Here is a 24,331-nt window from a genome sequence, read left to right as displayed (position 1 = left end):
GCAGAGCTGAGGCAGAGGAGAAACAGAGGTAGAGGTTTGTCCTAGAAGGAAGCAAAGTGAGTAATAAGTAGAAACACTAGAGTCAATAGCAGCCTGGCGTGTTGCCACGAGCGAAAGCAGAACAATCTGGCGATGGAAGGGGAGCCGCGGGGTTCTTAAGCTGAGCTTGATTGTGTGATGAGACACAGGTGAGCCAGGTACTCAGTACTGCACCACACCCCCGCTGAGAAACACACACTTACACACACACAAGGGGGAGCAGATAATGGAAACACGGGGGAAATCCTGGAGTGGGAGCAGGACTGTGACAACGGAGCTGAATCTTCAAACTGCTTTCACAGCCACTGGGGGATTCGGAGCCAATGAGGCGTGTTTTCAATCCAGCTTCACTGTTTGTGATTTTGTCTCAATGGCTCAGCCTCACGTTCACTCTGTCACAGTCTCTTTATATCAGAGCTGGGTTACGTTACTGCTAATGCAAACTAAATATTTCTTACTGCTGCTGCTTCCTACAACAGAAATCCGGCGTAAATCAGAATACAAATACAAAGTTCAATCACAGATATTTTTATGAGGTAAACAGATGCACATCATACACTTCTCTGTCTATGTTGGTGCCATTTCAACAAGCTCTATTTCCTGAATGAAGTCCCTGAAACATGGACGAAAGCTCTGTGAACTAGGACCTGTAAGCACAGATTCTTAAATTTGACAATCTTGTTTTCCTGTTGAAGTATTGTGAAGAGAGAAATCCTCCTCATCACACAGACATGAATCCTCCTGAGCGTCAACTCACCTGACAGATGGCAGCGATGAGTCTGAGCCGATAGAAAACAAGAACACTCTGTCTTCATTCGTGTTTCACAGCCCGCTGACATCGAACGCCGCTCGCCACATCAAAACCTCTCAGTTCCTGAGTGCTGCTGCCGCTGCGTCGTGTTTCAGCCTGATAACTGAGGCTCTTCACCCTGACAGTCAGGACTTCAGACGGCTACAGCTGCAGAAATGACAGAATGAATTTAAAAAATAAAAAGCTGAAGGACAGAGTGGCCTTTCAGAGGAGCTGTGAAACTAAAATAACAAATTATACTCAACAGGGAAACTGTGTTAAAAAATCCTCTTACAGAGCTTTTGACAGAGTTTCTTCCATTTAACTAAAGATAAGAAAATCCTCTTTTCTCAGCATGATTTTGAATAACTTGCAGGTTCTTTAAAGACTTCTTGGGATACCCATGACCCATACCCAAGTGCATTACTGCAGAGTAACACATGGCTGGATTCACCTGTGAGGCAAGTTAATTTATACAGCACCATTCAGACAAGGGCTTCACAGAGCATGGAAATACATTCAAAATAAAACAGTGAGATAAGATTAAATTAAAAAAAAATTATTTAAAAAAAAGTTTGAATAAATTAAATAAAAACATTTGAATAAGTCATTTTAAAGGAAGTGCTGCAGGGATAAGACATTAAAAACAAGCAGATGCACACGATTAAAAAGATGTTACATACGTGATTTATTGGTGAGTTGCAGCAAATAGTAACGTGATTTAAATGAGCTGATGGTTTCAGCAGATCTCAGGTGTTCAGAAAGCTTGTTCCACAGGTTGGCACAGGTAATAATAGTAGCCAAAAAGAGGAATTTAAATCTTTTGGTTTGTATGTCCACACGTTTCACACTCACAATAAATATCTGTCAATGTACTAGGAATATAAGAACCATGTTGAATATGAGAACCATGACACATTGAGCCTAATCGATATAGGAAAATAGTGAAATTATCCTGATGACATAATAATTCCACATCTGGGTGGAGTCCAGCTGTTATCTTCTCTCTGGGTACAACGTCATATGATAGACAGATCGTTCAAACAATCTCGTGTCAGGTAGTTTTTTTTTTTAAAGCGCCCGTCCTTTTTCAAACTGTTTCCAACGAAGCTTCCCCAGATGGTTCCGTGTAACAAACCATCTAGTGCATCAGTGGATTCATGAGACATTATGAAAGAGTTTTGATGCAAACTATAAAAGGAAAACTTCAGCTTTTGTTGTGGGTCCAAATATTTTTGTTGGAGGGCCGGATTTAGCTCATGAGCTGCTATTTGCCTTCGCCTCTTCTCAGGCTCCGTCCTCGGGCAGTTACCTGCTGAACTGAGCTGCCAGTCTTAGCTTAAAGTTAGCGCACTGTACAGACTAAGCAGAGTTTGCCGAATTTAAAAACAATAAAAAAGAAAAAAAAGGACTTTGTTTGTAAAACCTAAAGAGGTGTAAAAGAGCTGACTAACCATGCTTAGTGTAGCTGGGACAGGCGGATGTGGAGCTGGTTGTCAGATTGTGTGTCACTGCTTTAAACAGTCCGTTGGAGTCTGGTGGAGCTTGGACAGTCACTAGAAGCTTATTTATGGCGAGAGTCACTGTGGATATCTGTGCTGTAGCCGAGGCTCCCTGGTCGGTGCAGGAGTCTCAGTATGTAGCCACATCCCCTGCTGTTTATCACACTTAACGTTACCGTTTGTCAGCCCTAAATATCACGTCAGACTCTGAATACAGCAGCGTTATTGATGAGCCCGTGTGGTGTGTTTACTGCCACTGCGGAGGAATAAATGTCGAACACGTAGAGCATTGATTCACGGCTCCTATCTGGTTTCCCGATGCTAAAATCAGCAGTAGCCGTGTGTGATATCTGCTAGCACAGTTGGGGTGGTTAATGTATAAAATAGATTATAGCATCAAGGTTTGGCTGAGCCAGATCTATGTGATTGTGCGGTCACTGCAGAAACAATAATTTAAGGTGTAGTTACTCTTTAAAGTCGAAGTAGCCCATTGATCGCCTCCCCTGCAAAGTCTCTGTCCACAAGGAAGTCTCTCCTCCGTTTAAGATCTTGCTGGACAAGACAAACGTCCCCTAGGTACTCCAGGTACTCGAAACAACCAGCCGCCCAATCAGAGATGACGCTGAGCCGTTGGGGTGTGTGCCTGACTCGTCTTTAATCACCTGTTGTTGTCGTCGTCGATGATGACGTCTCTGACCCCGCTGACCCCATCTCTCTGAACTGATCCCTCTCTTTTCTCTGCTCTGAGGTCCTGGTTGTTGAGGGGACAGTCCATGGCCCTATTGATGACAGCTCATCAGCATGCAGGGAGGGCCTCTGCCGTTGCCATGGCAACCAAATACACCCCCCCCCCAACTCCTGAGGCTTTAATCTGTCCCCTCTGATTCACCCTACATTCATGCCTCCATCAGTCTCATCTGAACTCAGTGAAGATTTGAATTGTTGTTTCTTCAGCTACACGTCTACAGGAGTTTATCTGCAGCTCCTCTCGTTCTCTATCAGTTATAAATAAACAGTGTGAGCTGGAAAGGTCTGAGAAGTTACAGCCCAGTTACTGCCTTCTTACAAAACAGATTCAGTAACAAAATTATGATGTTAGCACAATAAATAAGATGAATTATTGTGAGGATGAAGTTTTCATCTGCACGGGTCCTTGAGGTCTTGAGGAGGTTTTATTGTTCCTTGAAAACGTTTTAGTGGTTTGAGGAGGTTTCAGATTTTCATAGTGAAGTTGTTGAGATCCCCGACTGTACGTTCAGCGGCGAGAACGTCAAAATGACCGTCATTCATTTCTCAGTGTCTCTTGGTGGTAGAAAAAATGTTGAAGTTCAGGCAGCTCTATGGTAATGAGCTATGGCGCAGTTTGGCGACAACCAATCAACTGTAGAAGTCCTCCGCTTTAGAAAAGACCAGAGAACTAAAACATTTAAACTTTTGTTCCCATCAATCATCTGTACTCAAGCACAAAGGAGGAGATATTGTTCATTGCGGTGGCTGGTTTCCCCATCCTTAACGACGTCCCTGTCTCCTTACAGGGACATAAAAGAAATAAAAATGATGCACGGTGTCTGACATTGTAGGTGTTCCAGGTGACTTGGTGAAGTGTGGCCTATAATATATCAAAGCTATGCTAAACTGTGTTGCTTGACAACTTGATGTGAATTAGTCGGTAATGTTAACATTGCAAATTTAAAATCATCTAACGTCATCAGAGTGCCCACAAACTTCAGCAGCATCCTTGACGGGGCAGCCGGCGGGGCAGTGGGTCTCCCACCGCTTTCAGTCTGATCTTACAGTGAGTGTGTGAGCTTCCTTCTGACCTGTAGTGTGGAAGCTTCTGATTTCCCAGAAGGAAATTGTACTATCTCAGAAGAATAGTCCCCTCGTCTAGTGAAGATAAACAGAGAAATGGACATTGTGTGGAAGCAGTCAGGCAGATTCAACTGCAGGTGTGAGCTAGAACCTCAGTTACTTTATTTAACTTTCTTGGTGGCGTAGGTTCAGCAGGTTTCATGCAGTCAAAGCGCCTCACTTTGCATCAGCTGAACCTCCACCTTTACTTAAATGTCAGGTGCACAAACGGTGTGTCAGCTGTTTGCTCAAACTGAGGCCACTGTGAGTTCAACAGAAGCAGAAAGTGAAATGAAGCATGTAAGTTCATATAAAACATTGTCATCAAAAGGAAAACTTGTTGTCATGATTTACTTCCCTGCGTCCCTCAGGTCAGCTGGTGGCGGGGACCTGTGAGATCGTCACTCTGGACCGGGACAGCAGCCAGCCGAGGAGGACCATCGCCCGACAGACGGCCCGCTGCGCCTGCAGGAAGGGACAGATCGCCGGGACGACACGAGCCAGACCGGCCTGCGTTGACGGTAAGTTGGTGCCCGTCCTTTGGTGACGCGGTTGGAGTATGGTCTCAAATTTGTCAAGATTTAGGCACATTTGTGACATGCAGAATTTGACGTCATTAAAGTAGGTGAGGAGGTCAGTGAGTTTACTGCAGCGTGTTGTGTTCCTGCTTCCACCATATTCCAGGATGATTTTATTCCTGCCTCTGCTGCGCTCATCTCAGCAGTTTTTCTGTTTACTGGTTCTCCTGATGCATATCTCTTGCTGTTAACAAGCACTTGTTCTGCAGTTTTTGATTCTTGACCATGTTCACAGGGACCGGCTGGATGTTTTCCTCAGATCCGGGGTTTTCAGACTGTGAGGTGCACCTTTTCAGGGGGCCATAGGAGAGTTGAAGCGGGGGCTGTGGAGGGACAGATCTGAGACAACTATCCTGCTTGATGACAAGTGCAAAAATAACTGAAATGAGTTATTTTGGTTTGGCCTGATGATTTGACCTGTTTATCAGCACGGTCAGCAGTTGGAGCTGCAGCAGAGGCTGGGACACAAAGCTCATGTAGAAAGTGAGGTACATTAAAACCCCTGACACCCGATTACCCCAGTTTGCATTTAGAATTGTACTCTGACTCATTAATAATTCTACCTAGAAATCAGAAAAACACCCTTTATTACTTAAGGTCTTGCCTGGGAGTGCTCACATTTTGAAATTGTCATGAGTGTCATAGTAATCCAGTGATAGTTGTGTGTACATTGCCATCAATAACTGCTAACAGCTAATCCACTCTTAATGGTGCCAAAACATACAGGGTAAAAAATGGAATCCAAAATCCAACCGAGCATTGCAGGACCTGCATTTCTCAAACTTACAGCAAGACTGTCTACTAAATAAAATGAGGATAAAGAAGAACAAATGCCTGAGTTCTTTGATATTAATTATTTCATGTAGCACCGTGAATATAGCTTTTCTCTTTACTAAGGCTGTGAGAGATGAGGGTCGGGGCACAGATGTGCAGGTGTTTACTGTGTTTTTGAGTGATTGTTATTAATATTTCACTCAGTGTGCATGATTTTCCCTGAGACTAAGTGAGGGTAAATTGTAGGTAATAAAGGAAACAACGTGTGCTCTCTGTCTCCTGGACTGTGAGGTTCAGACAGTTACAGCCCAGTGTTTCTCTGTATTTCATCACAGGCTGTTTCCTCCTTTCTCCGTCTCCTTCTGTGTCTGTCTCTACCATCTGGAGACGGTGACAGCAGCTGGAGGGACTTGTTCTTCTCTGTGGGGATTCACGGGTTCTCCTGGTTTCTTTCAGAGTCTGTGAACAGTTGTTTAGCTAAGTTCAAGCATCTCCTGCTGCTTTCTCTTCGACAAAGCTTCAGCTGAACAGAACTTCTGATATTTCCTCAGATGTTAGATTTCCCACAATTATCACATCCAGCAAGATTTAAAAAGATGTTTTAACCAAATCAGCATCAAAACTTTATCTTGTTTATCAAACAGCTTTGAGTCCCAACTCTACTGTCAACTGAACCCAGCGGGACACTGATGGATTGATGTCTCTTTTGGTGGAAGGTGTATTTTTCTTTCTTCTTTGTGGATGTTTCCAGTCTTGATGCTAAACTGGGCTAAACATCCACAGCAGGTTTCACAGAACAACCAGTCCTCCAACCTGAACAACAACACGGGTCGTTTTTTTTAACCCTCTGATACGACTCATAGCAGCGTCTCCTGAAATAGTGCCTCTACAGTGGCAGGTGTACCTCACCTTGGTTGTCATGGTTACAATAATTAACAGACTGTACTGAGAGCGGCGTACCTACCGTCATCGCCATGGTTACTATAATAATGGTCATGACTTGGTTAGGTCTAGGACAAGATGGTGATCTGGGTTAAAATAAGTACTTCCTCAACATTAGACAATCTTTGTTGTCATGGTTACAATAATAACAAAGAATGGTCATGGATAATAGAAACAACATTAACTGCTACTGTCACATGGGAATCAAACCCCCCCATCCCAACCTCCTCCTGACGTGGACTCAGTGGCTCTATAAGCTACGTCACCGCACTTTTCCCTTTGCTCCTGTCATAATATACGACCATTAGATGTTGCCTAGCAACAAAACCTAACTATGGGTCATAATAACCTGCAGGGTTCCCTTAATAAACCCTCATTTGCACAAAACTAGCGACACTACTTCCTTTAAAGGTCCTGACGTCTGAGCTGTTGGAGCTGAGCAGGTTAAAGTTTGAGCTGTCAGCGATCAGAACGGTTTGAACCTGCTCTGCTGCTCGGGGAGGATATTTTCAACAGTGGCAGAACACTGCTGAATCCTGCGACCTGTTTTCTGAGCTCAGACACTCATCAGCAGCTTCCTGTTTTTGTTTTTTTGTTAATTCCCTGAATGTCTCCAAACAATGAAAATCAAACCTTCTTAAACCCTCAGTGGCCTCTTCACTCCAGGAGCTGCTGCTGGTTTTTAGACAATAAACTCTGATTGAGTAAAATATAACTTCTTTCTTTAACTCACAACAGCCAGGAAGGAAAACAAAACAACATCTAGTTCCTGATAAATGTCGGGGTAGACTATATGGCCGAACGCATGTGGAAATATAGTGTAACTTACCTTAGAGAGCGCGAATACAAATATTAGATGTGAATGACAAATCATTAGAAATGTCATGCGGAAAATGTTGTATTTTATAAAGTATTCGGAGCAAACTTTCACCTTCTCCCGTATCTCTCTGTGACCTTTACAGAGCTGCATGTTGGTATTTATGTCAGTTTGTGTTTTCTGTTGCAATCTCAGGTAACACAAACTCTTGAAGTCTCTTGAATGTTTCACGAAAGGAAAACTTTACTCAACCCGAGGGAAATTTTTATAACAAAAAATAAGACAAGAAAAAATAACATAAAGAAATCAAAAGTGTTTCCAAGCCAAAGTACATATAGAACTTTTTGCACTCTCATCAAGGAAGCTGTGCTTATATAAAAGGAGTAATACTACTGTTAAAAACTCAATTACAAATAAAGTTTGCGTAGGTTCAAATGCAGAATGCTCCATGTCAGTGTTTTATTACTATGTTGTTGGAAAGAACTGTAAAAGGCTGCAGGCCACAGTTTTCATTATCAGGTAATCTGCTGATTATTTTCTCTTTTCATCATTTAGTCTGTAAAATGTCATAAAATAGTGAAAATACACAGTCACAATAATCCAGTGACGTCTTCAGGTGTTTTGTCCAAAACCTAAAGATATTCACCTCACGACCATATGAAACAGAGGAAAGCATAAAAACAAAATGATTTCAACGATTCATCGATTCCCATAATAATTAACAGTTGTTTTTGATAATTCCCTAATTGATTAATTGACATGTCAGCAGTACTTTAATGTTGCAGCTGGTGGAGCTGAGTGTAATTTTTCTAGCTTTAAATACTGTTGGGTAGTTTAATTAGTAACATCACATCAGGTTCTATAAACACTTGTTTTGTTAGTAAAATTTTACACTGAAATGTAACTGATAAATAAAAGTAATACAGTAAAAAAACAGAATATTTCTTTCTGAAATGTGATGGAGAAATGTGAAGAATTAGAAATAGCTTCTTCTGCAGTTTTGTTTTTATGCAGTAATATAGTGATACAGATGCATCTTTATTCATAGCTTCTAATAATGTAACTAATGCTGGATATTTTCACAATAGTTATATTTCTCAGGTATATATTCAGTAGATTTATGTCTATATTTGTCACAGTGTACATCAAGCTGACACTGCAATTTTCTTTTTAGTGAATAAAGTTCTAGCTTACTTCAACTAATCATATAAACGGTTACAATTAAAAGCTTTAAAAGCTCATTTATTTTTGGAAGCGACTGCCAAAGTGCAGTCATAGTTCAGAAAGCCTTAATTAAAACTCAGACCTCAGCAGCAGCAACGTCTGGATCTCGATGACCTTTACTCTGTTTCTGAGAGCGGTGTGTTGGTATTTATGTCAGTTTGTATTTGAGGCGGTTGCTCACTTTGCCTTTTGTTACTCTGCTGTTGAAATCCACCAGCAGAGCTCTGACCGCCGAACTCAGAGGAAGATCCAGGCTGCAGTCGCCTCTTATCTGTCCTCTCACATCACAGATCTGCTGCTCAAATACCCAACATCAGTCTGGGTCCTGGTTGCCTGAGCAGAAGTCCCGCTCTGAGCAGGATAATCCCAGCATGCATCAGAAGAAGCAGAGGTTACACTGAGAAGAATCATTGTACAGAGGAAACTGGAAAGAACTAAGATGTTTACAGATACAGAAACTCCGGTTTAAAGAGTCAGAGTGAGTGTCTCTAAATTTGAGGGTCAGGGTGACTGCGTCTTTCATGAAGACACAGTCACATAAATCATTAACAAATAATCAGAGAGTCACCTCGGCTGTTTCTTATCCTCTTCCTTTGCTTTGCAGACTTCAAATAAGCAGTAAAATGAAAAAGAAATCAAGTCAGAAGAGAGGAAGAGAAAATATAGAAGAAAAGAAAAGGAAAAAAGTCCATGTGACAAAGTTGGGGAGAAAATTACAGAAGCAAATTTTATTCACCAACATTTGCACATGATCCATATTAAAGTAATTTCCCACGTGAATTCTGTTTCTAATAATTACAAAAACCTTCATTATGTGACAATGAAATCTGCATTTCAATTGAATGATAATTGAGAATTTTTTGTCATTATAAGAACTGTGTCTCACAATTATCAGAAAGTTATTACGTGATTACTGAATCTCATAATTTAATAATAATAAAACCTTCTCATATTAATTAAGAAGATGTTTGTCTTGTGATTATGAGACAATGATGACAATGAAACTAAAGAGATAATTAAAACTTTAAAATAAGTATCTTGTAATTGAAATCCCATGAAAGCTATTTTGTTTAGATTATAAGTCACAGTTAAGAGAAAACATCTCCTTTGCTTTTCTTTGTTAAATCCTGTGAAAAAAGTAAAAACAAAGGTAAAGATACTGAAAAGTTGATTAAAAGGAGAAAAGAGAGGAAAGAAATATAGAGAAAAATACTAAAAAGGATGATTAATTGTGCCTTATCAAACCTCTGTTCTATGATGGAGGAAAAGTCTCTGTCTCCACTTTCTGTTCAGCACCATTTTCAGTTTTTCCTTTTCTTCCATCAGTTTGTTCTTTGCCTCATTTCTTTTCACTCCTCTGTTTTCCCCTCCGGTCATCTCGTCCTCTGGGGACAAAGCAGCGTCCCTCCTTCTGTACGTCGTCTTTGATGAATGAAGCGATTACAAAACGTCCTCCTCTCTTTTTGGATAAATGAACTGCGCTGAGCGGCGGCAGACGGATCTGTGTTGCGGTTGTTCATAAATCAGCCTGGTGATGCAGCGTTCGCAGGTGTTCAGGTGCTCACTGGTACCTGAGATTAATCCACTGCACCTCCATTACATGCTATTTGTTAATGTGAAAGTCTGTTCTCTGTTTCTGACCATTTTCTATATTTAACGCCTGAAAACACCTTCATCCATCCTGTGATCTTATTGGTCAGATTTAGAAACCTGCAGGTGAACAAAGTTTCCTGGTAAAGTCGTATACTGATGACAACATTTAATCCTGGTGGAGATAAAATCTCGGTCTGCTCTGAACCAAAATTAAAATATACAAAAATTAGCAGAAAATCTAAATGTAGATTGTGCTGAAGGCAACTTAAAAAAAATGCATTGGTTGGTTTTGATTTTTTTAGGGATTCTTACAAAAAACGCTTGTGAACATGTCTCAGGTTTAACTCACATTTTAACTGTAATAAAATTTATATTGTAATAATATTAAACTGTAAGAATTCACAAGTTGCTTTTTTTGTATGGAAAACTGTTTTCATTGGGGGATCATACATTATAATGATAACATTCCTTCCAACATGGTCCAGAAATATACAAAATCAAGACAGACAAAAACATGTAACAGAATGTTTCACTCTTACAATATAATAGCTTTAACAATAACATTATTATTATTATTTTCATGATTTAATAAAAAGGAGAAGAAGGCAAGAAAACAATCAGAAACAGACAAAAAAGTAATAATAGAGAATTACAGGTTGGACCACATATGCAGGTTCATTAATAAATAAATGGATGAAGTAGAAGAAAATAACAGGCTCTTCAATTAGAGTGGGTCCTTCCAGCCTCTGTTAATGGGTCTCTTCAGAGTCAACGAGTAGCTCTGCGAGGCTGATTAGAGGCAATGTGAACATCGTCAAAATATCTCACTAAATCTACCAAAATATCAAATCCAGTTCATAGTTAGATATTTCAATGTGGATTAAGTGGATGCACTGACAGACTAATATTTCTGTCTGTAGAGTAACATGCTTATGGTTAAAAAAAACTATTGTGTCTTTTTCTTCAGCCATCTTTATCCTCCAGAAATTAACTTCAGATTAGATGAGAAGTCAAACTCATTATACGTGAATACGTCTGGAATTCATATCAAAGCAGTCACTGATTTTGTTCCGACCTTTAAAGACATTTTGTGATCAGGTAATAAGTCTGTGTGATGGTTTCAGATCTGGACGCTTTTATCAGGTTCGGTCTGAGTTGTTGTGTTCAGTCTGAGTGCTTCCAGCTGATTTCAGGAAACAGCTGCATTTACAGCCTTACTGTGAGGCGTCTGATAAAACACATAGACACTGCTGAGATAATGGAGGTGATGCACAAGGAAGCGTGTGGCGTGCCCACTCACAGGAGGCATCCTGGGACAATGGAGGAAAAAGACGAACCAACGAAAGCGGCGGCTGCTGTCGTCTTCCATCCTCGTCCTCAGCAGGTGATTACACGTGGTCCTCTCAGAAGCAGCCGGGGCGCTGCTGTTTACTGCTGCTCAGCTCTCGGAGACCGTTCATCGGGCCTCAGGGGGAATCTGTGGGGGCTCCGCTGAGCCACAGGGAGACAGGTTGTGAAATGTTCCCATTCAAACCAAACCTACAAATAAGACAACAAGAGAAAAACACCTGTTATACCGACTTCTGTGTGATCTCGCATTAACACAATGTGATTAGCTCTTATGATAACCTGGTAGTTACACCTGGATTAGCTATTTAGTTGTGTTACTTTAGATCTTTACCGAGTGACAACAGACACAAACAGTGTAGCTTAAATAAAATATAGGTTTTGATTTTATTTTGACATTTGAGTTTGCTTCTGGGTCACATTAGCTTAATGTTAGCCTCCACATCCAGTTATGTTAGAGTTGCGTTTAGCTTCAGTTAGCTTAATCTTAGCTTGTGATCCTGTTAGCTAATAGTTAAGTTTAAGGTTCAGAGTTAGGTCCAGTTATCTTGAAGTAGGCTGCCAGGTACAATTCATAATTACATTCCAGGTCCAGTTAGCTCGGTGTTAGCTTTGTAGTCAGTTTGTCTCAGAGTTTCTCATCCGACTCTGGAGAAAACAGAGAATAAGAACCACAACCTTTATGCTGTGTTTGTACTTTTAAATCTGAGACTGAACAAATATCTAAAAATAAACTTAAATGAATGAAGGAGCCGCTGAAGTTTTTTCCTCATTCTGGAGGCTCTCACTCACTCCATCATCACAAAACTGTGAAACGGCAGGAGAACTTAATTAAGTATCATGGCTGAGAGGAGCTGCTGTTGTTCAATAGAAATTGGTTTGATAATTGGGGGCTAACAGGCTATCACAATCACACCGCTGCTCTGCTGCTCCAAAGGGAGAAGTGATTACCTGGTTATGTGTTACAGGCCTGGACAGACTTTCATTTTCTTCGTCCTTCCCCAGGCTGAGTTCACAGAATGTAATTTAGTCCGGGGAACGAGGGCGAGGCTGGAATGATGCGAATGACTGGGTCAGTAAAGTATTATCCAAACAGCAGGAAATCCCTCTGACTGACACGTCCCTCTGCCTGGACACACTGTGTCTGAGTATACGTGGATAGTTTCTACAGAGCTACCTTCTGTGGGTTCTTGGAGTTAAAAAAAAAGAAAGAAAAACTAAACCAAAATAAAAACACACCATTATATTCATCACATACACTGATGTCATGTCATTTCACGTTATATTGAATGATATTACATTATGTTATGGTGTCGTGTCATATAACATTGCATGTTATGTTATGATACACTACCTTGAGTTGAGTGGTGTATTATCATAAATAAAATGTATTATTATTATTATTATTATTATTAATGTTAATAATCTTTATAATCTTTATCTTGCTTTACATTACCTTGTGTGGCAACGCCATGCATCTAACTGTGTTGCGTTACAATGTGGTGATTGAAACTACATTACCTTGCATTATGCTTCCTTGTGCTGTGTTCCATTGCAACGCGTAACTTTGCATTGCATTGCCTTTTTGCTGCATTGCCTTGCGTTGTGTTGCATTGGCTTGCATTACGTGTGTTATTTTGTGTTGCAATACCTTGCGTTGCATTGCCTTGAATTATGTTTCCTTGCACTTCGTTTCCTTGCGTCGTGCTAACTTGCGTTCCCTGCGTGTTGTACTCATTACATTATGTTACACTAAAAAATATGCATACATTTCCAGATTTAACGAAAAATTAAGGTCATTATTATGACATTTACAGTTTTTAAGTTATTGTGAATTATATAAAGCATTAAAGCCTTAATACATGTTTAGTATTTTAGATCCAATGCTGTATTGTGAGGGCAATGATTTTTCATTTAATCATACTGTTAATCATCATAATCACATGACAACATTTGTAACTGCACTTATCCCATTTATTTAATTCTTCTGTCTGATGTTTCCTCCTCGTATCTCTCCTCTCTATAATGAGCAACATCACTTTATGTTCTCCCTTGTGTTCTTTCCCTCTGGGTCCAGTGGCCATACTTAATTAGATGCACATACTGTTAATTACTGACAGATGTTTGTTTCATATTCTTCTGCTGAATGCATTGACAGCATATTCTCTCATTTGTTGTGTCATACATTATGATTTGCAGTCACAGAGCCATCTGCTCTATAACTCTGACCTTTGACCTCCTTAGTTTTGACTATTATTGATGTTGAATCTCTGGTTTTGATATCTGTCCCAGAATCTATAACTTGAAGGGAACATTCATCAAACTCACTAATGAAAATCAGACATACACAGTGGAAACACTGGGGGTGTAAAACAGGGTTGCTGTATTACGTCAACTCTGTTTTAAGGGGTCAACTAAAAGATATTATCCAATCATATTATGGGAAATGTTGTATCCATTGTTTTGGGAGATTGATTTGGGGCCAACACTTGGGACCAAAAGTTGTGATATTCTGACCAATGACTCCACTGAACATCCTGTGACTCTGTTTATTTTTTATTAGCAACTTAATTAGACTCCACAACCCAACACACTCATCTTCATCACCCCCTCCTTCCCCTCTGTGGGCCAATATGCAAATGTTGTGGTGAGAATGTCCTATTTATTATAAATAGCTGAGTGTGTGATGAAGAGGAGGTGTGTACAGTAAACACAGTCAGTTTAGTTTGATTCTTTGATTTCACTTGCGTCCACTCCTTTCCCTTTCTTTCGGAGATGTAATTCGCAGGGAAAATTTGAGAAAAGAGAAACAAAATGACGAGAATAAAACAGGAGGAAAGAAAATAGTCATACATTTGTGAAAATAAAGAAAAAAAGCTGTAACATTATGAAAACAAAGAAAATAGTTGTAATAAACTAAGAATAAAGGCATGATTTTAAGAAAAATGTTTGAGAACAAAAAATTATTTTACAAGAACATTAAAATATTTTTTAAATAAGTCATATAAGAGAAAGCGTATTGAAATGTAATTTGAAAAATATTTTTAATGTGAGAGTAAAGTTGTAATTTAAAAAGTTAGTTCATTAAGGCTTCATTTTCCAAAAAATGTTGTAATTTGACTAAACTGTCAAAGTGTGAAAGAAAGTGGAATAGAGACAATAGAGGCAGTAGAGCTCAGTGGAGGGAGTAAACCAATCTTGGTGCCTGGTTTCCAACTTTAAGCCAAGGTTTGGACTTTTTAAAATCTATCTTAAAACAATTCTCAGACAAAACGTGTGAAAACACATTGCTCAAAAAATTAACTTTACTGGCAACGTGAGAAAATAAATGGCTAATTACATGCTCAACACAAACTCAGTGTCTGTCCTTTATTTGTTTAGTCGTTAAGTGAGGATGTTAAAACAGTAATATTACGAACATAAAAATTATATTATTTTATGGTGAAGTGCAAATTTGGACATTCAGGAGGAACTGGGTCTAACAGCAGTGAGATGAAAACAAAATAATGCATCAAAATAAAAGTGAAGATGAAACAAATGAACACATTTCTCCCTGTCCCTCCTCCTCCTCCTCAGTTCGTATCGTCAGGAGTCGACAGTGGTGTGAGATGACTCCTTGTTTGGACGATGAAGGTTGTGATCTCCTGGTCAATCAGTCGGGCTGGACCTGCACGCAACCAGGAGGCCGAGTCAAGACCACCACGGTGAGAACTGATCCGAACCCGAACCTGACCTGTTCATGTGTTTGTCATGTGACTGATATTCCTTTGGTTTACACTTCAGATGAATCCCTCACTTCATGAGACCAGACCATTTCTTTCTTGTGCAGGAAAGTTTTAGGTGGAACCAAATATTGGGGCTCAACCTGTAAACCACTGTATGTTTATCTGATAGGACACAATTCAGGATGTTAGGCGTCAAATTCAAAGAAAAAGAGCTGTTGTTAGCTAATAGCAAAATTGAGTTTCTTTATCACCACCTATCGTCTTATTTGCACCGAATTTGACATGACAGTGTTAAAGGATAAAACATGTGATCAGTATAGTCCTGGGAGGAGGTTGGTTACAGTCCCATCAGTTGTAGATTTGTTGAATCTACAGTGGTTTGTGTTTTTTTTTTCTCCTCATTTGCTTTTCATGTTCCACATTTAAACCTTGGGTGCAGAGACACTTCCAGCTGAAATTAGGAAAAAAATGTAAACATAATAACAAAAAGTGGAAACATGTGAATACAATACTGATGTATCGTCACCTCTTAGATTGATATGGTGAATCTGCTGTTTATTTCCACACCCAACATTTATGAAACTATCATTCATTTGTGTTGTGCTTGTTTCCACCTAATGAATGTAAATTCAACTATCACTCTCTGTGTTTGGTCTCCACCAGCTCCTGAGGGAAATATCCGGCTCTTTAGCAGCTAAATGCTCCACTATTTACAGCAGCTGATCTCTAACTGTGTCTGAGCTGTTTGCTGCTGAGCAGATGATGGACAGTGGCTTTTTAGAGCCTCGTCTCTGAAAACAGCTTCCTGCTGTGGCCAAAAATGATCACATCTGATGATTAAAGTCCTTCATCTGGTAAAAATACATAGTTACAAATGACCAAGAGCTAATTATATTGTAAAAAGTCAATTTTGATGCTTCTTTCACGCAACCACAACACTAATGCATGCACAAATGGGAGGCGACTAAATGAAACAGACCATTAACTTGATTAAAATTTGAGATTTGTCTTGGTTTGAAAATTGATGGAAACATTTGGGATCATTTAAGTAGCTACACAACTCAACAAAATATATAACACAGGTCAAGTCGTTCTTAAACACTTTATTGCAGAAAAAAGTTGAAAAGGATTGAAAATGTTATAAAAACTAGAGAAACAAGAGTTAGCGTCCTTCATTCTTTCCTTTCCTCTTATCCTTCTCTCCTCTCTTCCTTGTGTGTTTGGTTTTAATCAAAGCTTTAATTGTAGGTTCAGCTTCTCATAACATAATAACATCTTCAAATGAGGACACTGCTGGGCCACATATATACACAGCCTGTGTGTATGTGTGTGTGTTTGTGTGTGTGTGTGTGCTGATTGAATAATTGCTACCCATGAGCACTCTCTCCTCCGTATGTCACCGTTCAAAGCAGCTGATTAATAGCAGTTGTTTTCGAAGCCTCTTCATGCAGCTGATTCATCCCATCAACCAAACCTCATTCAAAATTTGTTGATTTTTAAAACGCAGCTCTTCATCTTCTTTCAGTTGTCTGTCATCCTGTCTCTGATGAGGCTGATTATCTGCTGCTTTCCATGTTTCATTACTGTCTGTTCAAAACCTTCAGATAGCTTCAGTTGTGATGGGAATATATTGTATGTGTGTGTGTGTGTGTGTGTGTTTATGAGAAGTACAAGCACTAGCTTTTTGCAGAGCTTTCAAACACATCTCACAGTGTTTAACCACGGATTGTATGAATATGTATGTGTATGTATTATAAGTGGAGAGGTTTGGTCATTTCCAGTAAATTGTACATTTCCATCCGCTGCTGTCACATGACCATTAGAAGTTATTTAATCAAGATAAACAGCTGCTGGCGCTCACTCTCCAGTTGTGTGCCCTCTCTCCACACATAGTCACACTTCTGTAGATGATTACGTCACAAGCTTCATGTAGCTCTTCACTAATTTGTCTATTTCCTTTGAGAAATGTCCTCACACCTTCCCTGTCTGAAACCTGTGTCCTTTACATGCTCACACGTGAAAAGATGAGTTATTTGTAATCCTGGCAAAAAAAAAAAAAAAAAAAAACGTATTTGGGAAATTCTCTATTAATTACAGAAGTCAGGTTTCTAGTTTCTAGTGAAAGTGTTGAGAGACGACTGTCACCATAGCTGAGAGTTTCCTCTGAGAGTCTGAAAGCTGATGGGCAGCGTCCTGCATCAAAACACCAAACCCCCCCACGCCCCCCTCCCTCCCTGCGTTCTGGTTGGTCGGTTTGAGATGAATCAGTCCGCTCTCTGGATAATGAAGTCTGTCAAACCACCGCTGACTTTCACACGTGAGGACGGTGAAAAAGAAAAAAATCTCCCTCCTGTCTGTTTGGTCTTAGAGTTTCCCCTCTGTTGGGAACTTGTTGTTTTTTTAAGGTGGACGGCAGAGCCAGTGGCGGCTCTTTGTCATGAAACTCAGAGCCGGATCGTTGGAGCGTCGCCTCCAGAGGACATGCTGCTGCAACTTCAGGACATCTGAACACGTTTGAGGATTTTGTCTTTCTCTTTCAGTCTTCCCTGAATGAAAAATAGAAATAATTTGTTCTTTCTTTACGGCACTGAATTGAAGTAGATTTAAAGTTATTTTGGACACAGTAATATTATCATGTTAAGCAACAGTGAAGGGACTTAAGGGCATTTTGACAAAGGTATAGATATTAGTTTAATGAAGTCATTAAGAACATTTAACTTTTAAATAACATTTAAATAACTTATTTAAATAAACAGGCCCTGAAGCTGATATTGTGAGAGCTTGGATCATGATCCTGACACTGTCTGCCGGGATGTCGCTCTTCCTCCAGCTGATGAACGTCTCCCCAGGCTCTGACACACAACAACACTCTCTCCTCTTGTCTTCTCTTTGTTGAAAGACGACACCTCATTGTTGCGTCTGCCGCCTCTGGCTCAGACGCAAAAAAAAAAAAGAAAAATCTCATTTTTTTAAAGGCGCTTCACACAAACAAGCTCCTCTGCTAATGAAGGACAGCAGATCTGATTGCCTCGCTGTTGGGCAAATTAAATTACAGAGACACAGCGCTGAGTGGGCGGACCGACATGAAACTCTACTGTGTTTGCACGAGAAGAGGAGTCAGTGTTCATTAAAACTCAGAAGGCAGGATCAGAGGAACAAATGACGTTTAATTAGCCCTGAGGAGGTTTACAGGCTTCCAGGGACGTACAGAAAGAGAAGGGGATTTAATTGGTGACATATAATGAGTCTGGTTGAGGATTTGAAACAGACTCACAGTGCTCCTTCAGGCTGGCTGATGTCTCTACAGACTGATGACTGCAGAAGCTTTTTAAAAGATGCCACTGTTATACATGGATTCCCTTTTTAACAGTGGGAGAACATTTCCTTACTCTTCTGCTAAACCTCCCTCAAGGCCTCCTTTCATGGCGTGATTCTGATCTGTCCCAGATGAAAGTTGACAGTTGTGAGAGGAACATGTTGAAGTCTTTGGTTGATGGTGCTGGACCGCACTGGGAGACGATTGTTTATGTAGAGCAAACAGAGAGCAAAGACAAGGCTGCGTCACAACTGAGGAAACTGTGTCTGAAATATAGAACAAAATCCCCCGACGTGGATCCTGCTCTGACCCACTGCTGCTGCATTCCACTGAAAACATCGTTTACAGGTTTTACTGTGTTTGAGGCACAACTGTCTCCAAGAAAATATATTTATATGCAAACAAAGCATTTTTAAGGGAAACACTATAACAGCTACATTATATTTTCTAATAATATGATGTTGTTGATTTATGTATCCAGGAAGTTGCAGAAGTGGTGGCACTGAACATATCAGTTTTCTACTAAAATATCCAACCACAGTAGTGACTATGAAGAATGTTATGGTTCTGCTTAGACACTGGCACTTAGTTAAGTTTAGGGAAAGATTGATTGTCAATGTTTAACTAAAACCTCCACCTTTCCCTAAAGTGCTTTTGTTGCCTAAACCTAACCACAAACAGGACTCAAACCCTGATCTCTGGGGTCAAAGTCCACCATCCACCCTGGCCTCCTCCCTACCTGACTCATGGAGCTCATTCATTCAGTCAATGTAACTTATGTAATAAAGAATTTATATAAATATAATTTCTTAGAGACACCATTGATTTGAGGCTGCAAGACACTTTGCATATTCTCATATTTTTAAACACATTCCCCTCAATTTGGAACACAACCATTAAATCCTCTGGTATTTTATTACAAAATAAAAAATCTAAAATAAGCGAAATAAGCGATGCTAACGTCAGTCATTGGTCCACCTTTTCAGGCTGTTTGCCATGAAATTCAGTTCAGACATTTAGAATGAGTTGTAATATCTTTGGTGATGTTGACTTTTCTACCAGTGCCATCATCAGGTTAAAAATGAATCTTGTCCAATGCATCAGTTTACAAACCATCTGCAGAAATAAAGACATCCTCATTATCTTCTGCTGTACATCCTGTAGAATGCTAACATGTGCTAATTGGCACGAAACAGCAATTAAGTGCCAATTAGCACATGTTAGCATGCTTACAAGCTAAACCAAGATGGTGGAAAACATTAAACCTGCTCATCATCAGTGTCAGTCATTCTGAGCATGTAGGCAAGGTGGCGTTAGCATTTAGCATTTAGACTCTTCGTGTTGTTATTCATTATATAAGTTACTTCACGTTCGATGATTGTATGCTGTCATCTAGTGGCCTGTCATTTCTTTTTCTTACTTTTTTATTTATGCTTTCTAGTTTTTGGCGGGGCTATACCTAAAAAACGTGAATGCCGCTGACTGACTGACTGAGTGATTAACTTACACCATGGGTTGTTGCTCTTTGAAAATTTTTAAGTGTAGTGTCGCCAAGTGCCTTGGCACTTTGTTGCCAGATTTATTGACTTTTTAGATCCCTTAAGCGAATTTTTCAAAACAGCACTTAGCAACAAATTTGGCGACTTTTTGGAAAAACTAGCTACTTTCTGTAGAAGACAGTTCAGACTTTCTCTACACAGACACTCCTGACCACAAGGCCGTTGACGTGAATGAGCTTTTATCTTTGTGTCTGAATGATTATTTTACTAGTAAATATAGGCAAAATCATAGTAGAGCCATTGTCTTAAACTTATGTGTTTGGTGATTTTGTCACGATTATAAAATCTGGATTTTAGCAGCAGAGCAGCAGCTTGGAAATGACTGCTGGTTAACAACTAGTAAGAAATGCACCTTTAAAAGAGTAATGTGTACTGTACCTGATGTTGAGGGGGACTGGAATTTTTTCAGGAGGATGTTAAACATCTATAGGCCCTGAGAATATATCAAAAATAGCTTTCACACCTCTGTTTAATATTTTAAGAAGCCACAGCTTTGCAATATTAATGAGACAATTTCTGGCTTGTTTTTGCTTCAGAAGTGAAATAAATAGAAACAGAGCTCATTGTTTCTCATTACCAGCTACAATTCATCATAAAGCAATTATGTCGAAAACAAGGACGCCTGCTTCACTGCCAGCTGCAGTGTTTATCATCGAAACAGCAGATAACTCATGCACACACAGCTCTGATGATGGAGGCTGTATTTACTGTTGTAGAGCAGTAATGTGATTTAAACTGACGTGTAACTAACAACACGGTGAAGCTCATTTCTTCCATCTGATTGTTTCTGCCACAGATTTAATTTCTTTTTAATATTTTTTCTCCTTTAAGGGATTGTCACTTTGAAACGTCCTCATCCTCAGAGTCTCTGATGAGATCTGGCTCTTCGGTCACTCTCCTGCTCCTCATTTGTTTCTGAACATTTAAAAGTTTTGAAATTAGCTGAGTTTGTTTTAATGAGCTGCAGACAAGGTTTTTTATTAACTCTGGCTGCTGACTGGTGCACGTTGATTCATTTCAAGACAGCTTATGACTTTAATAAAAACTGAATTATTGTTATAGCTTGTGTTCACATCACCATTATCACAGGAAAGAGTGAGTTTGACATTCAAAAAGAACTGTGTGGGAGATATAACTCTCTTTACACTTGCTCTGTGTCCCTGTTCGGAGGCTGCACTTGAAGACAGATTGCGTCACAGCGTCACGACTTTGCTGTCCTATTTCAAAGGCTCCATCAAAGGAGGCTGAGAAATACGGCCTTCTTTTCCTGGATCCAAGCCCAAGATTCATTGAAAGCAAGCAACACTGACAGAGGGCCTGAGGGTTACACTTTTAAGGGTAAGTATTGGGTTTCAGATCAGTTCAACAGCTAATGGTACAACTGGCCTTAAAACCTCAGGTTTTTGTGAAGTAAAGTAATGGTGATGCAAAGCGTGAATCCTCTGTAGACCAGACCGTATCATTTTGGTTCTCAGTCTTCAAAAGGCCCCTGAATTGCGACACAGCTGTAGAGTTCAAAAGTAATTGGACGCTTGGCTGCTAAATGTTTCTCGGGTTATGTGATTCTCTGTTCTTTATTTCTGCCTCCTAGTTTTTGGCGGGCCCAGCTCTAAAAACACTGACTGACTGAGTGATGAAGATATACCATCGGTCGTTGCTCTTTTGAAATTATTTATTGCAAACAAACAGTGTTGCCAACTTAAGGCCTTTGTTTACTGATGTTTTAGACCCCTTTAGCAACTTTTTCAAAAAAAGCACTTAATGACAAATCTAGTGACTTTCTGAACTTTAGCTACTTTCCGTAGGAGACAGTTCAGACTTTCTCTCCCCAGACACACCTCTCTATGCTGACCACACAGCAGTCGATGTGAATGAGCTCTTAACTTTGTATCTGAATGATCAACTAAATAATTCACAGCACGGTCTGTCTTTAACTGTGTGTTTCGTGATTTTGTCAACAAGTTAAACAAGTGTTGTTTGCATGAAAGAGCTCACACATGGCTTATTGTAATCTTGAGGTGGAGTTCTCTGTCAATATGAAGAGCAAAGCCGTGACTATGTAAGTGAAGAAGATAACGATGGGGCTCAAAACAAGCAAAACTTTCTCAGAGACATTTCAGAGGTGGAATCAGCAGCTGGGTACAAACGGGCACGAGGTCTGTGGATGGACAGAAACTCGTTTCCAGGTTGAAGAATGTCAAAGGCTCAGCGTGACGTAGGGGGTAGACGAGCACGTTTCCTTGTCAACAATCAAGAGAAGATTTCATCACCACAATCCTCAGAGGATTCAGCATAAGATGCAAAGACTCAGAAAGGCCAGACTGCAAAAGAAACCAGAGGACTTCTGGGACGAGGTTTGATGGACTGATGAAACAAAAATCAACCTTGGTCAAAATGATGGAAAGAGAAAAGGTGTGAAAAAAAAATCATCTGTCAAACATGTTCTGTTATGGCTGCCAATTGAACTTACACTCTGACATTTATTGATGATTTAGAAGCAGCAGGATGAATGTGGATGAAAACAGGAGCTTTCTGCTCAGATTCAGCCAAATGCATCAAAAAGTCGCCGGACAACATTCCATCATTCAGCAGGACAAAGATCCTAAACATACGACCAAAGCAACTGAAGAGCTTTTCAGGGTTTAAGAGGTGGAATATCCTCAACTGGCTGAGTCAGTCACCGGATCTCAGTCTGACTGAGCTGCTGCTGAAAACCAGACTAAAGGCAGAGAGACTCCAGGAGGCTGCAGTGAAGAGAGCATCATCAGAGTGTACGGGTGGACACTTTAATGTAGTGTCCATTATTTTATTGTATTATTTTATTTCAAACTGAATGTAAATATATATATGAATATATATTTTTGTGTGCTGGAATCTAGGAACAAATATAATTCAGTGCAGCATCTGGAAGCTACTGTGCAAAATAAATATGCTGTAGCAAGATTTACCTTTATTAGAACTAAGGGGCCTAAACTGAATCAGCAAAACCAGACCCAGAACAAAAGGACACTGAAGTATATGTTCAAGGTCGTCCACTTACTGCTCTGCTGACTGTGATTCTGCGTTTTCACTGAATCTCTGGTTGTTTCCTGCGTCGGCCCTCAGCTCTGTTACCTGCCTGTCTAAACACCTGGCTGTGAATTAAAAACTCTCTCAATGAGGGAGAGGAGAAAGCGATGCATGACAGGTGCTTCATTCTCATCTTCTTCCTGTAATTGATCCCATTGGGCCATCAGGCTTTAGCGAGAGCCAATCAGGGAGGAGGCATCAACTGCATGGCCGCAGCTGTTTGTGTGAAGTCGACAACAGGAGGAAGGAAGTGTTTGGAGATGACCAGGCTCACCGCAGCGGCACTGATTAAAGCCCAGTCCTGCTGAAGCTCAGACCACCTGAGGACATCCAGTCGATTCTCACATCTGATCTGTGAACTGATTTTCATCACTGAGTTAAAGTCAAAGCTAAAAAAATAAACTGAAAATCCAGCTGTGCAAAGCTTGTAAGGACCCACCAGGAAGACTGGAAGCTGTAATTGCTGCCAAAGGGAGTTCAACAAAGTACTGAATAAAGGGTCTGAAAACTTCTGTAAATGAGAGATTTCAGTTTTTGATTTTAAATTAATTTTCAAAAAATTCCGCAACGTGTTCACTTCATCACCCGTGACGGGTAACAGTCGTGATTTTATGGTTTTAAAATGAAATCTATAGCACAAGTGCAGAAAAAGTGAAGGGGTCTGAATACTTTCTGTAGTTGCCCGATATTCCACTTCATCCAGCCCTTTGCACATCTGCACATAGAGCAGCAGCAATTTGCAGAAATGTGCTCACCGAACATGCTCAGGTTTGAACCGCAAATGCTGTTAATGCAGCAAAATAGCTACCACATGTGTAATATCTAACACATGTGAAGCTACGACCAGCAGCAACCAGGTAAATTAGCTTAGCATAAAGACTGGAAACATGGTGAAACAGCGAGACTGATACCATCACATAAACCTGTATAAAATGATGGTCTTATCATCAAACTCTCCACATGAAGGTGAATAACTGTAAAAACTAAAAAAATGAAGAAATAATAAAATAAAATACCTTCAGAAAATTTAAAGTCAATATTCAAGTAATTCCACTCTGACAGACTCAGGTTTATCTCTGGACACTTTGAAGGAGTTTGAAAAACTCTGTTTAAAATCAGTTCAGAACAGCTGAAAGTGTTCAGCATTTCATTTCCAGCCTTCCTACATGATCATTACAGTCTGTGGAGCAAGGCTGTTATTTGCC

General features: G+C 40.0%; 1 protein-coding gene across 3 annotated transcripts in view; it reads left to right on the top strand.

Moving 5' to 3' along the window:
* LOC139606490 (chemokine-like protein TAFA-5) overlaps nucleotides 1-24,331 on the top strand; it is a 51,730-nt gene that overhangs the window by 15,444 nt on the left and 11,955 nt on the right. The window contains exons 2-3 of one of the 3 annotated variants that reach the window (XM_071458690.1): nucleotides 4,554-4,703; nucleotides 15,034-15,161. In XM_071458690.1, coding sequence (XP_071314791.1) covers nucleotides 4,554-4,703; nucleotides 15,034-15,161 — 278 coding nt within the window. Of the gene's footprint in view, nucleotides 1-4,553; nucleotides 4,704-4,995; nucleotides 9,406-15,033; nucleotides 23,916-24,331 lie in introns of those variants that run through there. The other 2 variants (XM_071458683.1, XM_071458697.1) reach the window with 2 other exon arrangements.

Source organism: Trachinotus anak, unplaced genomic scaffold (assembly GCF_046630095.1).
Source record: "Trachinotus anak isolate AG129_WGS33_773 ecotype Australia unplaced genomic scaffold, CSIRO_AGI_Tana_v1 ptg000002l, whole genome shotgun sequence".
In the NCBI taxonomy this organism is placed as follows: domain Eukaryota; kingdom Metazoa; phylum Chordata; class Actinopteri; order Carangiformes; family Carangidae; genus Trachinotus; species Trachinotus anak.
The sequence above is the reverse complement of the archived record's forward strand: the minus strand, read 5'-3'. Positions and strand labels throughout refer to the sequence as shown.